At 35.5% G+C, this 14,200-nt stretch overlaps 1 protein-coding gene across 2 annotated transcripts in view; it reads right to left on the bottom strand.

Annotated features, from left to right (window-relative positions):
* The window catches only part of Smp_158610.1 (helicase mot1, putative), a gene marked incomplete at its 5' end in the record, with an annotated part of 54,569 nt that overhangs the window by 28,496 nt on the left and 11,873 nt on the right, over positions 1-14,200 (bottom strand). For both annotated transcript variants that reach the window (XM_018799975.1, XM_018799986.1), the window contains 7 exons: positions 606-1,186; positions 2,936-3,102; positions 3,672-3,881; positions 6,093-6,194; positions 6,975-7,101; positions 10,921-11,318; positions 13,487-13,732. In XM_018799975.1, the coding sequence (XP_018646567.1) occupies positions 606-1,186; positions 2,936-3,102; positions 3,672-3,881; positions 6,093-6,194; positions 6,975-7,101; positions 10,921-11,318; positions 13,487-13,732 (1,831 nt within the window). The remainder of the gene's footprint in view (positions 1-605; positions 1,187-2,935; positions 3,103-3,671; positions 3,882-6,092; positions 6,195-6,974; positions 7,102-10,920; positions 11,319-13,486; positions 13,733-14,200) is intronic.

The raw sequence follows: 14,200 nt of genomic DNA, 5'->3' as shown, positions 1-14,200 counted from the left end.
TATGATGAAAATTATTGTGTATACTAATCGAAAAAGACATCGCTAACAGATGCAACTGAGAAAAGTCTGAACAATTCCTGAAACTTAAAGTGAGGAAAGTATATTTTAAATGTTACAAAAATTCACAAGCATACATGAAGATAGCTTTAATCACAAAATGATATCTGCAAGCGAATTCATAAAAACCCATGCTAAAGACTCGTCATTTTGTTTTAGCTCAGAGCTCCTTCAATAACTTCTTCAAACCCTAATCTTTCACATAATGCTTATACTTTTACTACTTCTACCACTATGGGATTTGAATCGACAACTTCTTCTCTGTGCTAATGTGGTATGGCAACTCGAACTGATGTACATACGTACGAAGTTCTACGTTGTGACTGACTGACTGACTGAGTTCAGAGCTATTCGAGATTTTGTATTTAACATTCAAGAACAACTTCGAAATAAAGTATAATAATTATCCAGAACTTCTTGTTCTTTATTATCTAGATGATGTCATATGAGTAAAGTTAATTTAAAATCGTATAAATCTTCATAAATGAATTTTTTTTTCAATGCACATAAATCTTGTAAAATTTTGAAAAAAAATTATACATACATACCTAGTATTTCTTCATAATAAATTACTTCAGTTAAACAAGATTCTAATCGTCCACGTAGTTGCTTTGTTATATCATGTAGGTCAACTTTAATATTAGTGAAAACACTCTTTGATAAATTCTGTAGCCGTTCTAAATGACATGTTAATAATGTTGATGAAGAAGTATTCAATAAATTAGCCCATGTGTAAGTTAATTTGTCAATGTAATTTACTTGGTTAAATGGATTCATGGAATTAAACAACCTATTTGACGAATTCATTGAGTTATTATCATTGCTATCACCAGAACCAGTTGGTAAACATGAAATCGGAGGTAATAAAGACCAACAAGATAATAATAGTCCAGAGATAAAACGTTGCATTGCTAATCTATCCTTTAAATGTAACTGACTTATTAATTTTCCAATTACATAATTTAAAACACTAATTGATGTATTATTAACATGATTATGATCACTGTTGTTTGCTGATGATGGTAATGATGAAGTAGATGACTTTGGATTATCTGATATACATGGTAATAAATGAACTGGAATTAACTTATTGTATTGACAAATACGCGAACACAAATATGCTAAAACACTATCAAAAAAAAGAGACAGTATCAAATATCAAATGAAAGGATAGTAAAGATGAGACAAATTCAACTGCTATTTACAGTGCGAATACAGCTAATTCAGTTAACAACGTTAAAAGTTTCTTAGTTTATGGGGAACAAATCCATAGTAAATAAGATAATATGAAATACATACTTGGTGATTCTAAGGTAACTGGATGTATATGTATAGTTGAGCCATTCATTTAACCGTACAAACTATGGGTGGTTTCCACCCTTTAATTAATACAAATTAAGAATAGACATGTGCCTTATCATATATGATACTTTGGAGTCGTCGACCCACAAAAAAATTGCTGTACAATGTTGTTTGATAATTAATGGGCTGCATTGAGCTACTGCCAGTCATCCCACAACGTGGAAGACTGTGTACGATAAAAATGGGAAGGTTATCAGGCTAGCTTGAAAATTCCAGTACTAATCAATTAGATGCTGAAATATGAAAAGGTCCCGTCAAAGTAAGAAAGTGGTGTAAGAAACGATATCTTCTTGTACTCCGAGTCTATGGTTCAACAAACGGCAGTTCAGATATATCTAAGCCTGAGTTCTGAAGCCAATTAAATGATAACTTCAATAAATCGCGCTCGAAAGATGTTGTATAGCTAATCGAAGATTTAAATGCTCAGGTCTGATGTTCAGAAACAACAGTCGTTTGAGTGGACAGTGAAAACTCCACGGTTATATGTTAGTTAGTGGTGATGGTCTCCCGAATCTTAACATGAAACGTGTTGCCATGAAGCCATATAAATGAAAAGATAAGACGCTAGTGGTTTCACTAGAAGTCACGTTTATGAGCGATAGTTTCCTGTAGACACCTTACAACTTACTGAGGTACCACAATCCACTCCGCCGAACTGTGCATTTGATGTTACAATCAGATTCTTATGTCAGGAAATTTCACAAAGCTTGGGCAAGGATTAAGGAATCTGGTGGAAGGAAAATGCTAACGAGATGGAAGCAGCAGCCGCGACTGGTGGCTCCCGGAAACTCTTTTACATCATCTAAGCCATTAGCAGCAAGAAGCCTGATATTAATTAAACAACCTGAGAAGCCGATGGCATGACAATAAGTAAAATCCTTAATCGTCTGGAACGATGAAAAGAGTTCTTCAATGAACAGTCCAGCTAGTCTGTTAACTCAGTGACATCGACTAGACTGTCATATACCTATCGCCCGTAAACTACTTATCCACCTAACAAACGTGAGTTTCGCAAGGCACTCCTGAAGTGCCACAAGTTGCCAGGTCAAGATGACCTAACTAGGCTCTTTTTAAGAATGAGCGCGAAAGTATGATCAAGAAACTGACTGCTCACTTTAGAAAACTTAAGGAAACTTAATTAGTCAGTTATGACCAAAGTAGGACCACAGAAATAGACAATGTTCTGATACCTTGGAGTGAAACGCTAGTCGTTACACCTTTAAAAAAGGCCGACGTAATTCCTACAAAAACTACCGAAGGATAGGTTTACTTCTGACAGCATCCGAACTATTGACTTCCGTCATTTACCAAGTGCTTTACACATTCGAAATCAAAAGTATTTCAACAAAACTATCAGGAGCCTGTATTACCAACCACTCTTTGTGGATAATAATTAAAAGTAATCAGAACGACTGTATCGCTTTTTTTACATTAAGGAAGTGTAAATTTGAACCAGTCAAAAACACTTCAACAAAGATTCATTATAGCATACTCAAATATATTCTTGAAAACTAACCGAACAGCCGAGATCCTGGTTTCTAAAACATAAGATTCCATTTCTGAACGACTAGCGGTTAAGCACTGAAAACCACCAATACAATATGTTGGTTGAGGTATAAATACAGCCTGTTGATTACTTGATGGGATGTTCGAGTTAATGTTCGCAGTTGATCTAACCTTAATCTGAATAGAATGGATATAATATTAGCACGAAAATAATATACCAAATGTTAAAGGAAGTTTTGAAATTATTAGTTAAGTGAAAATAACATAGTAACAGTGTACTACGACACCATAGAGAGATACGAAGCTAAAATGGTATTTTTTTTTAACTTCAAAAAACATCTCATATTATTTTGAAAATTTGAATAATAGAAGTGTCATGGAATTGAAGTTATTACTTCAAGGTCAAATACTGGTCAATATTTTGTATGGGCATTGAAACCAAGCTATTAGCATTAATTAGAGAATCGACAAAAAACAATTTGGTCCTCCCATTCCAATCATTGAAAATGACAAATTTCTAGTAATAATCCTCGATATATATAATGGTTTTGATTTGGTTTGCTAAACATTCACCAAATGCTACTTAAGCACAAAATCAATATCTGAACAAATCCCCAATTTTCAGATTCAAAATAAACATTTAAGAATAGAAAATAGAAAAATTGTACACGTATCTTAAACCGCAATGTGATTGCAATAAATGGCATATGAAAAAATTAGCTATTTTAACGAACTCAAATACTTACTCCTAGACTTGTTAATTCATCATTATTCGAACTCAATTCACTAGTTGTTAACTGTATATCTGAGTTAGATCTTAAACAGGGTACTAAAAATTTATTTGGGTAGGGGATACCAGTCGGTTGCATAACTTGACATAGCCATACATCTAAACGTCGAATACTCGCTTCAACAAGGCAATCCACTTCAGCTGCTTGAATAATTTTGATTGTGAGCTAAGGAGATGATAGGTATTGATAAGAAGAGAAACAACAGTAGGATGTGAATTATGAAATAACTTTACTTACATAATTTATCGACAGTAGAAATAAGGTATAAATCAACAACACGCGTTAGTAAAGTTAACAGTCTCTTGAATTAAATCAGCTTGATCACATCTATCAAATCAACCGATCATCTACAATTAGCCTTGGTCAATACTAAAATTTACAGTAGTAAAACTTCAGATGAAAACAAGTTTAGTCATCTGACAACACTAGTGTACAAAGCGTACCTTGTAAATATAATGAAATAATGGAGTTTTACATAGAATCCTATGCCAGATTTTGCAACACAATATATTTTTGAATGAACGTCTGAGATATGAAAGGACAAACTGATACATGTGTACATCGGTTCAAGTCGTCATAGCCCGTTAGTACACAGATGAGATTGTCAGGTCAAATTCCAGAACAGTTGAGATAGTAACAGAATCAGTGGTGATTGAAAAGATCAGGAGTTGAAGATATGATTCAAGAAAATATAAATTAGAGAAATAAAAAAAGTTAAGAGGAATTCAGAAGCATAGAATCTGAGGGAAAACAAAGAATGAATGCAACTGGGCCAATGCAAATGACAAGATATGTCATTCAATGTTTGCAACCACTGGTTACGATAATCGCGTGGACTCCAAACTAGGTAGTCTACATCTGTTAACATGGCTCAGCCCAATTGCCAATGATCTCATGAACTGATGCCATGTTTTAACTTGCCCCCCCTAGCTTTCTTATATTCTACTCCTACACTAGAAAACATCGTCCGTCGAGATAAGCGGTGTATAGGCATATGGAAAACATGTCCCAACAGCCTCAGTCGATAAGATTTGCTACTTCACCAACCGATTTCGCATCCCAACCTAGTACCCTATTCCTAACCAGCTTCTATGGCATCTCTGACTCAACTATTAGTGTTCGAGTAGAGAGACTAAAAGGTTAATGAACTTCTCTGGCACGGCTTTCAATGACAGACACCACCACAGGACTTCATGATCAACAGATTGGAACACTGTCCTAAAGTCAAGAAAAAAAACTATTGCCGAGTGTCGGAAAGTACGTCTTTGTTCTAGAGTCCGCCCAAGGGTCAACATTTGGTCCATACATCCACGTCCAAGTCTGAAAACAACATGGTTTTCTTGAGTTCGCTCTTCACGAGCACTAGTTAAACGTAGAAGTATTGTTAGTTAAACTGATTCCCTTGTGATTGTCACAAAAAGATTTTTGTACTTTCTTACAGACTACGACGACCAGAGATGGAGATTAGTCAAATGGAATTACACCCAGTTACCAGATTTTAGCTAAGATTTTAATTAATCTAACTGCTAAAACTGGACCACCATCCCTAAAGATTTCAAGGGTGATGCTCTCTTACCCTTTAGATTACTGATAGGCTTTTCAACCTCACTAACAGTTGGATGACTTATACCAACTTCTCATTCAGGTTGCTTGGAGGTAGTGTTTAACTGAAGTATGACTGAAAGCCGGTTTAACTGTTCCTTAAAATATTCTGTTCATCAGTCTAATAGGCCGGATTGAAAGTGAATAATGGTTCCGTCATTTTCCGAGATAGTCTCTATAACAACCGAATTTTTTGTACTTATTTTCTTGACAAGTTTGAACAGTTATGTACTGTTACCTATTGTTGCTGCCTTTTCCATTTCTTCTGCCTTCAGTACCCACCACCGCTCACAATTACTACGTAGGCTTTCCATCAGCCTACGTTTAAATAGCCTCCGCTCTTTATCATGTTCTGAACCAGATGGAATAAGTTTTCCAGTATCTATGTTGTCCTGTGTTTACTAATTGGCCAGGTAATAGCATAAAAAACTAATCAAACTAATACATTGATTTCTTGATCAAATAAAACAGGACAAATTTTCCTTCAGTGTGATATGATGAAAGTTACCAGATAAGAACCCCATGAATAGTTTAAAACTCACTAACAACTGAAATCTATAACCACTGAGTCGAACGACCGGATGCTGTTGTACAAAGTGTTTAGCTAATTTCATTAAATAAACAGATAATATCAGCGTAAGGACTACCGGGAAAACACAAGGCTTGTTTATTTCCTGTGACAACCTCCCATAAAGTCCACTTAAAATAATAATATAAAAATTAAGGGCTAGGTGAAACTCATAATTTAATAAGATTGAAAATTAAATAACTTACATTCGTAACCAGGGCACGTATTGAGGTACATGGTTCTAAAAGTATCCTCAGGAATAAGTTATCTAATATTATATGTAACGTATCAGCAGATAAGCTTTCTATCTAAATTGTGACAAGAAGGTGAAACACAAGAAATTTAGGCAAAAATTAGATACAAGACGTAGTTAAACAATACTACATACAATTTAATATAACGGGCAATGATTAAAGCCGATTGTGAGTGAGTGCTCAACAAATCCACTGTTCAGTAACCAAGTTGAATGGGAGTGAATCACGACAAGAAAGTTAGCACATTCTTAAGTTTACACAAGATTTTAAAGTCTTCTCCAATTATCCACTAGAGCTTATTGGCTAAGAACGAGCTTTAATCTAATCTATGTCCAGCTAACGTTGAGAATAGTTAAGATTCACTCTGTTCCATAGTGAGAGGTTATTAACTCGGAAAACAATAGTTAACTGAATTTAACACATTAATTTTGCCAGAGATCAGTTCCACTATTTTTGCGAAATCTCATCTTCAAGTACTTCAATATAGAGAATACTTAATGCTCATTTAATTGCTTTCATATGCTTTCTAATTAGCTCCAGAAAACGATTTTAAATTGTGAATAAAGACTACTGTATGGAGGTTAGCGCTAACAACCTTCAGTAGGTAGAATAAGACTCAAGCCATGAGTGAAACAGTTAAAAGGATTTAAACTAGTCTTTCACAGCTACATGTACTTATGTAATGGTCGCAATTCGAGAAGTTATCTTAAAAGAAAATATGTGGTTGGACATTTTCAAGTGATACCGAAGCTTAGCCACTCAGTCAAGGTGACAGCAAGATAACTAGTGAATATAAGGTTAAAACTGCCTAGATCGACTAAATAAATCACAAACCTGATTTTCACAAGATTCTATTACACATTGTAGAGTGTTCAAAGAACTTTGACGAATAGATGAAGAAACATGGTGCAGTAGTTCTGTTATTATCATTATTTTTTCGCTTGTATTAATTCGATAAATGCTAAAAGAGGAGAAAACAAGAAATAAACTATGTGATAAAGAATAACGATGAGAAGTAAATATTAATCCAAAAGAAAATCAAGCGACAGGGAAGATACCATTGCTTTAATAAAAATTAATATGAAAAACAGCTCTAGTTTTTGTCACGGTAAACAATGGTAATGTTTTGTAGTTTTTATTTCATTTTCTTAGTTCACATAAAATCAGGTACACTTTGACAAAAATATTGTACTTGTATGGGCTGAGACATTGCTTGGGTGCCAAGACCGAATCTTTGACCCAAATGTCTAATCCACTAGGTAATAAAGCAACTTTAGGAGAAGCAACCTCATGGTAGCTGGTAACCAAATATGGTTTTATAAGCCATGTGTTTAGTCGGAATCCTGGAGCTTAAGTACGATATTGGTTTGGAATCACAGTTGCCTAACTCTCTAGGTAGATCTTCCGTGTTGAGTATGGCTTTCTTGGTAGAGACTACATGTTCATATGAACACTTTGAAGAGAAGGGATTCTTCTCACCTTCAGTCGTACCAGAGCTTAGGGGTTTTGTAATGATGGATGGCCTATATATAGAATGTTATATTTTCTGGGGACTTCAGAAGACAGAAAACATGTCGCAGGCACAAAAAACAAAGTAAGACTGATAGACAGACCACTTTTAATTCGATGGTATGAATAAATAGGACAAATATTTTAAAAAATAGAACTAGTAAATGCTAGTTGAGAACTGATGGTGAAAAGGGCAGATATAAGGTACTATCCATTATCCAGCATTTAGGTTAGACTTTTAATGTCAGGTTTAGCATAACTCATTTGTCAAGCACAGGATTATTTCCTTAGCTTTGAGGCAGCATTTGACTGCTGGTGATAAAACCCGGCCGCCCGAACAGGACGAAATTTTACACAACTCACACCTAGGATGTAGTATTTGAAAGCCAAATGCTATCACCTTTCAAATTTATGCCTGCTTTACGAATAAAGTTACAGATTGTTAGCTAACGGCATACAGGAACATGTAAGATTCGCTTCGCTCATCAAAAAGGAAATGACATTGTGAAACCTCTCAATATGCTTTTAAATCTAATTAATTATAATCACTATTCATTTCCCAGTGAGTTTGAGAAATCATTGCAATAACCATTAATTCTTTGTTTAACGGACTAACATGATGTGATCGCATTGTTGATAAGCGAAGTAAAACTGCTTCCTCTGTAACTGATACTTAGCAATGACATTGTGAGCAATTGTGTTTTTCTTGCATTAGCCGAAAATTATTTCGTTCGATACAGCCTTCCTACGAGATACTGGCAATCTCAACGGATTCAAAATAACTCTCAACAACAGGTTCAAAGCCTTATAGGATCTATTGGAAGAAAAAGTTACGATAGAGGACAACAGGAAAAGAGTCGAAGAAGCATTAACTTCAACATGTTAGAAGGCTCTGGGTCGCAAGAAACAACATCATAAGGAGTGGATCTCCATGGAAACCCTGAACAAGATTCAAGAAAGGAGGAACAAGAAGACAGTAATTAACAACAATCGAACAAGAACAGAGAAAGTCAAGGCACAAGCTGAAAACACAGAAGCAAAAAAGCAAGTGAAGATGAGCATTACAGCTGACAAGCAGAAATATGTCGAAGGGCTAACATTGACAGAGGAAAAGCTTCATGAGAAGGAAATATGAGACAGCTATATGAAACAACGAAGAAACTAGAAGGGAAATGTAGTAAACCAGAAAGACCAGGCAAGGACAAAGAAGAAAAAACAATCACAGAGGTTCAAGAACAGGGGTACAGATTAGTAGAATACTTCAATGAACTCTCCAGTAGACCAACTCCATCGAATCCACTGGACATCGAAGAAGCACATACAGACCTTCACCTAGATGTTACTCCACCAGCGATCGAAGAAATCAGGATGGCCGTCAGACAAATCAACAGTGGGAAAGCAGCAGGGCCAGACGGAATACCAGTCGAATCACTAAAGTCAGACAGAATTAATCGCAAACATGATCCACGTTCTGTTCAGAGAGATTTGATAGGAAGAACAAGTGCCCACAGACTGGAAAGAAGGATACTTCATTAACATACCAAAGAAAGGAGATCTGAGCAAGTGTAAGAAGTACAGAGGAACCACACTACTATCGGTACAAGAGAAATTTTTCAACAGTGTTGCTGAACCGGATAAACGATTCAGTAGATGTCCAGCTTCGAGATCAACAAGTCGGATTCCGTAAGGATCGGTCGTGCACAGACCGAATCGCGACACTACAGATCATCTTTGAACAATCAATTGAATGGAACTCGTCAATATGCATCAACTTCATTGACTCTGAGAAAGCATTTGACAGTGTGGATAGGAGAACCCCATAGAACCTTCTTCGATACTGTAGTGAGAGTAGCTGGGAAAATCGTCAACATCATTCGGAATCCATACGACGGAGTACAATACAAAGTCGTGAGTGGAGGATAGGACAGCTGACAAATGTATTCAAAGAGAAGACCGGAGTCAGATAAGGCTGCTTATTCTTCCTTTTTCTCTTTCTTCTGATCGTTGACTAGATTATGAAGACCTCCACATAAGACGCGAAGCACGGAATACAATTAACAGGTTAGATGCAACTAGACGATTTGGACTTCGCAGATGAGCTATCCCTTCTATACCATGTACACCAACAAATGCAGGTCACGACAACAAATGTAGCAGAAGCCTCTGAATCAGTACGCCTCAACATACACAAAGGAAAAAGCAAAATCCTAAAATACAACACGAAGAACACCAACACAATCACACTTGATGGAGAAGCTCTGGAAGAGGTGGAATCTTTCACGTACCTGGAAAGCATCATCAATGAACAAGGAGTATCCCATGCAGACGTAAAGGCAAGGATTGGCGAAACAAGACCCGCATTCCTACAATTGAAGAACATATGCAACTCAAGACAACCCTAAACCAATATCAAAGTGAGAATCTTCAATAAGAACGTCAAGACAGTCCTACTGTACGGAGCTGAAATCTGGAGAACTACTATAACCATCATCAATAAAGAACAAAGATTTATAAACAATTGTCTATGCAAGATACTCAATTTCCGTTGGCCAGAAATTATCAGCAACAACCTACTGTAAGAGAACAAACCAGATCCCATATGAAGAAATTGGGAAAAGATGTTGGAAGTGGATAGGAGCCATATTACGGAAATCATCAAACTGCATCACGAGGCAAGTGCTAACTTAGAATCCTCAAAGGAAAAGGGAAAAAGGAAGACCAAAGAACACAATGCGTCGAGAATCGGAAGCAGATATCAAAAGGATGAGTAACAACTGGATAGGATTGCCCAGGACAGAGTTCGATGGAGAATGCTGATGGGCAGCCTATGTTCCTCCATGAGGGGTAAAAGACATAAGTAATTCGGCTTGTAACTGATTGATGAATAATTTGCTGTGGCAAACTAATCTATTAGTGTTGCAGAAATAAAAACGAAACAATTATCGTACTCTCCTTCCTAGCCTCCAACGGGACCTTTGTATGCAGGGTTTGTTTTTAAATCATAACACTTTCTAAACGAAACTGTGACTCCACAGCTTAAGGACATGTGACTAAGTGACATCATAATTCAAATCTTCACTTCCCAGAATGTCTGACAAAAATAAAATGCAAATCCTGAAAAATATTTTCCTTACGTGACATTAATTGGAATCTTTACTTAAATCACACACACAAATGATATAAAACATTATGAAAAGTATCTGATAGTTTGTTTTTTTTTGAAAATATATATTCCCATGATATGATAGAAACTCAATATTAACAATCATACCTAATATCCTCTTCTGATTTGATTGTACTGTTATGCTGTTCGCTAGACTGCCTCTTTCCCATTTCAGCTTTAGTAAGTGCAGAGACTAAACTAAGTACAGGTCCAGTGGATGGTGATAAATCTGATGGTGTATTACGGATCAATGACCAAACATGGTTTACAAATAAATTATATTCATACTGACTAAGTGATTCGACCCACATTGTATCAATCATTGGCAATAATGCTGAAGCGGCAGCAGCACGTATATCTTCATCGTCGGCAAGAGGATTAGCACTAAATGAAGATGGACGACCACTTTGTTGAGAGACGATTTGATTATCAGCTATATTTGGTATCCCAAACAATCGGCTAATTAAGCACGGTGTAACATGTGGTAATAATGTATCTTTTAAATCCTGAATATAAAAAATTCCAAAACTAACTTAGAAAGTATATTTGCCAACACAAATAAAAACGAATGATAAGATCTTGAGCCCTTTTTTATGACACAAACCCTAAGCACAATAGTGTAATTGGGGCTAAGCAAAAACTTCGTTTCCTTACCCCAGAGACTTCAGTTAGGAAGAACAGAACTAGTAACTTCCGTAGAAATGTGATACAGATTTTTAAAAAGTCCACTTCGAAGTACATAAAACACATGGATAAAAATCTTTTAGGGGAGTTAATAGTGTAACTACTTTTAAATGGACTTTTCTAGAGAATGGAGAGGCATTATGGTTTATTGAAACAACATTCAACAGAAGTAGACCGAATGCATAGTTACGAAGGAAAGATTATTTATAAACCTTCAGTTTAAAAGATATTATCGAAAATATTTCCAAAAACATTCGGGAAAGCTCAGCCCGAAAGGGATGGACAGCAACCAATTAGAAGTAAGATTATCGATTAATTCAATGCGTAAATTGTTCACTTCAACATCAGAATGAATTTTCCCGAACTCAATCATCAATTGAATTAGTATGATATTCTATTGTATCCTGATAAATTTTATGTATTTCATTCAGTTTTGATATGTTCCATACGAAAATAAATTAAAGTTACGACTATTTGTACATTATTACTAATTAGTGAAAAGGAAATCTGCATGTAAAAGTGCTATTACTCTGTGAGATGTGTATTCTTTCCATGTCGATTCTGTCTTCTTAACAGTCGGAGTCAGGATGGAAATATTAGGAGCATAGTGTCAAGGTAAAATCGCTGATGTTAACGTTTCTCAACCAGGTTGTAGCAGTGGGAGCAAAGTCTTTTTCAGATCCAAGGTATAGTTGAACTTATGCAGCGAATCATGACAGAGCTTATTGTATTCGCCCTCTTGTACGCTTCCAAGTGAAGCGATAGTTGGCATGGATGACTGACACAATATGTAAATGCCAGTCACCTACTACAGTGATGTAAGGCAAGTAGATCTCTATTCTATACATAGTTTTAGGATGTTCAGTCTGACTCCTTGTTTGACACAATTTACAAGATAAGTCAAACATTGAGAGTTGCATGGTTTAACCAAACATTATACACTGCAGATGCTTGAGGCAATCACAGGTGAAAATTTCGGCTAAATGAACAGAGTTTGTTAGGCCCTCTCACTATATTTATTGCTATATGCTGGAAGTAAGCAGTGATTGGCCAGTGAGCAAAGATACATATTAGGTTGCACCCAAGATAAGAGGCTATTTTATACACAAAACTGATTTAAATTTGTTCTACTATGATCCTATTTATTGACTGCATTGTGTAGTATGACAGCACACTATTGGTATGCCTCATATATGGTTCTTGGTTGGACATTTGAATTGAGTGAAAAAGTATCGAGATCCACCAAGTTAATTGATATGGTGACTAGTGTAGTGAACTATGATTTAGACCAACTGATCTAATTATCCTTTATAGGATGATCCAGTGTTCAGAAGGTTCACAATCGCAAACCTGCTTATTTTCTGTTATACTATTTGTCATACTTCGCGCTCCTTTACAAAGCTGCTTCTATTTCTCCTACTTAGTATAAAAGAATTTTGCCACTTAAAATTCTCGCTTTTTATTCCATACTACTTGTCTTTCATCTAAATCTTCAAACTGATAGCACTGCCGATTACTGTTATACAAAATATCATATATCTTCTACATATAACTGTTTACATAGAAATACGTAGTCAATTTTCAGATCATAAATGGTGCGCAAACTTATATGATGCAAATGTACTGTCTATTAAAAAAAAAGAATCTGCTTGACATGCTGCAACACAATCAAAAACATGATATCGAGATTATAAAAACTTATCTCAATAGACAAGTGTTTTAGAGTACTCTGTTTATTCAAACACCCTTCTATCTATATTTTTAGGTTTAAATACCTAACCTAATGACTGAGAGACGATTGATTAGGTTAGTGCTAAATGCTCTCACAAAACTCGTCAACAAGATAGGAGATTATGTACCACACTGTTAGGCTAGTGTTACTCCCATGTAACCATAAACTACTATTCGATCCAGAAGTTAAATCTGTTCATAATTATCTGATTCATTTAAATCAACGCCATAAAATGAAAAGAAGTAGAAACGTACAAACCTTTCTTGAAGCAAGCAAATATTTGATGCCTAATAATCCACCATGTGCTATCATCCAACTGTTTTTGGAAGCATTTGTATTGTCCTTTTGACAAGGTATATTAGTGCACAGTTTAGTTACTGTTTCATCGTTTAAAGATACAAGAAATATTAAGTGTTTTGTTACTAATAGTACTTGTTCAGTTGTTAAATGCAAAGATAATACACCTAATAACTGTGCAGCGGTTTCACGTACTGGAGCTACAACCTATAAGAAAAGTTCCAAGAAAACGGGTATAAGTTGATTAACACAGAACATTAGGAAGGTTTAAATAGAAAGAATATATCTGTAAAAGGAAGGTTTATTACATTCTTTCTAATTTTCAATATACGATAATGAATGCATCACATATTCATTGCCAGGAAGAATGCTCTCAGAACCAGAGAATTTCTTATCAGCCACTCATAAGATTATCTCTCTACAGTGGTCATTTGCGACTTGTATAAAACAAACTGATTGTTTCCTTGACTTCAGAAACGAGAACTCCACTTTTTAACTTTGTTGGAAGACTGAATTTACTCTAAAATTGTATCCCATTCGCTATCGAATAAACTATTTACTTAGTTCATTATTGGAAAGTTTTTAGTATAATCAAAATGTTTAGAAAATTAAGATATGATTTTCGATGAAAGTTTCGACGCGTGACTGTCTTTTTTTAAACTGATTCCTGTAAAG

Source organism: Schistosoma mansoni (assembly GCF_000237925.1).
Source record: "Schistosoma mansoni, WGS project CABG00000000 data, supercontig 0142, strain Puerto Rico, whole genome shotgun sequence".
Classification (NCBI taxonomy): Eukaryota; Metazoa; Platyhelminthes; class Trematoda; order Strigeidida; family Schistosomatidae; genus Schistosoma; species Schistosoma mansoni.
Note: the sequence above shows the minus strand (reverse complement) of the source record. Positions and strands in the feature narration are given on the sequence as shown.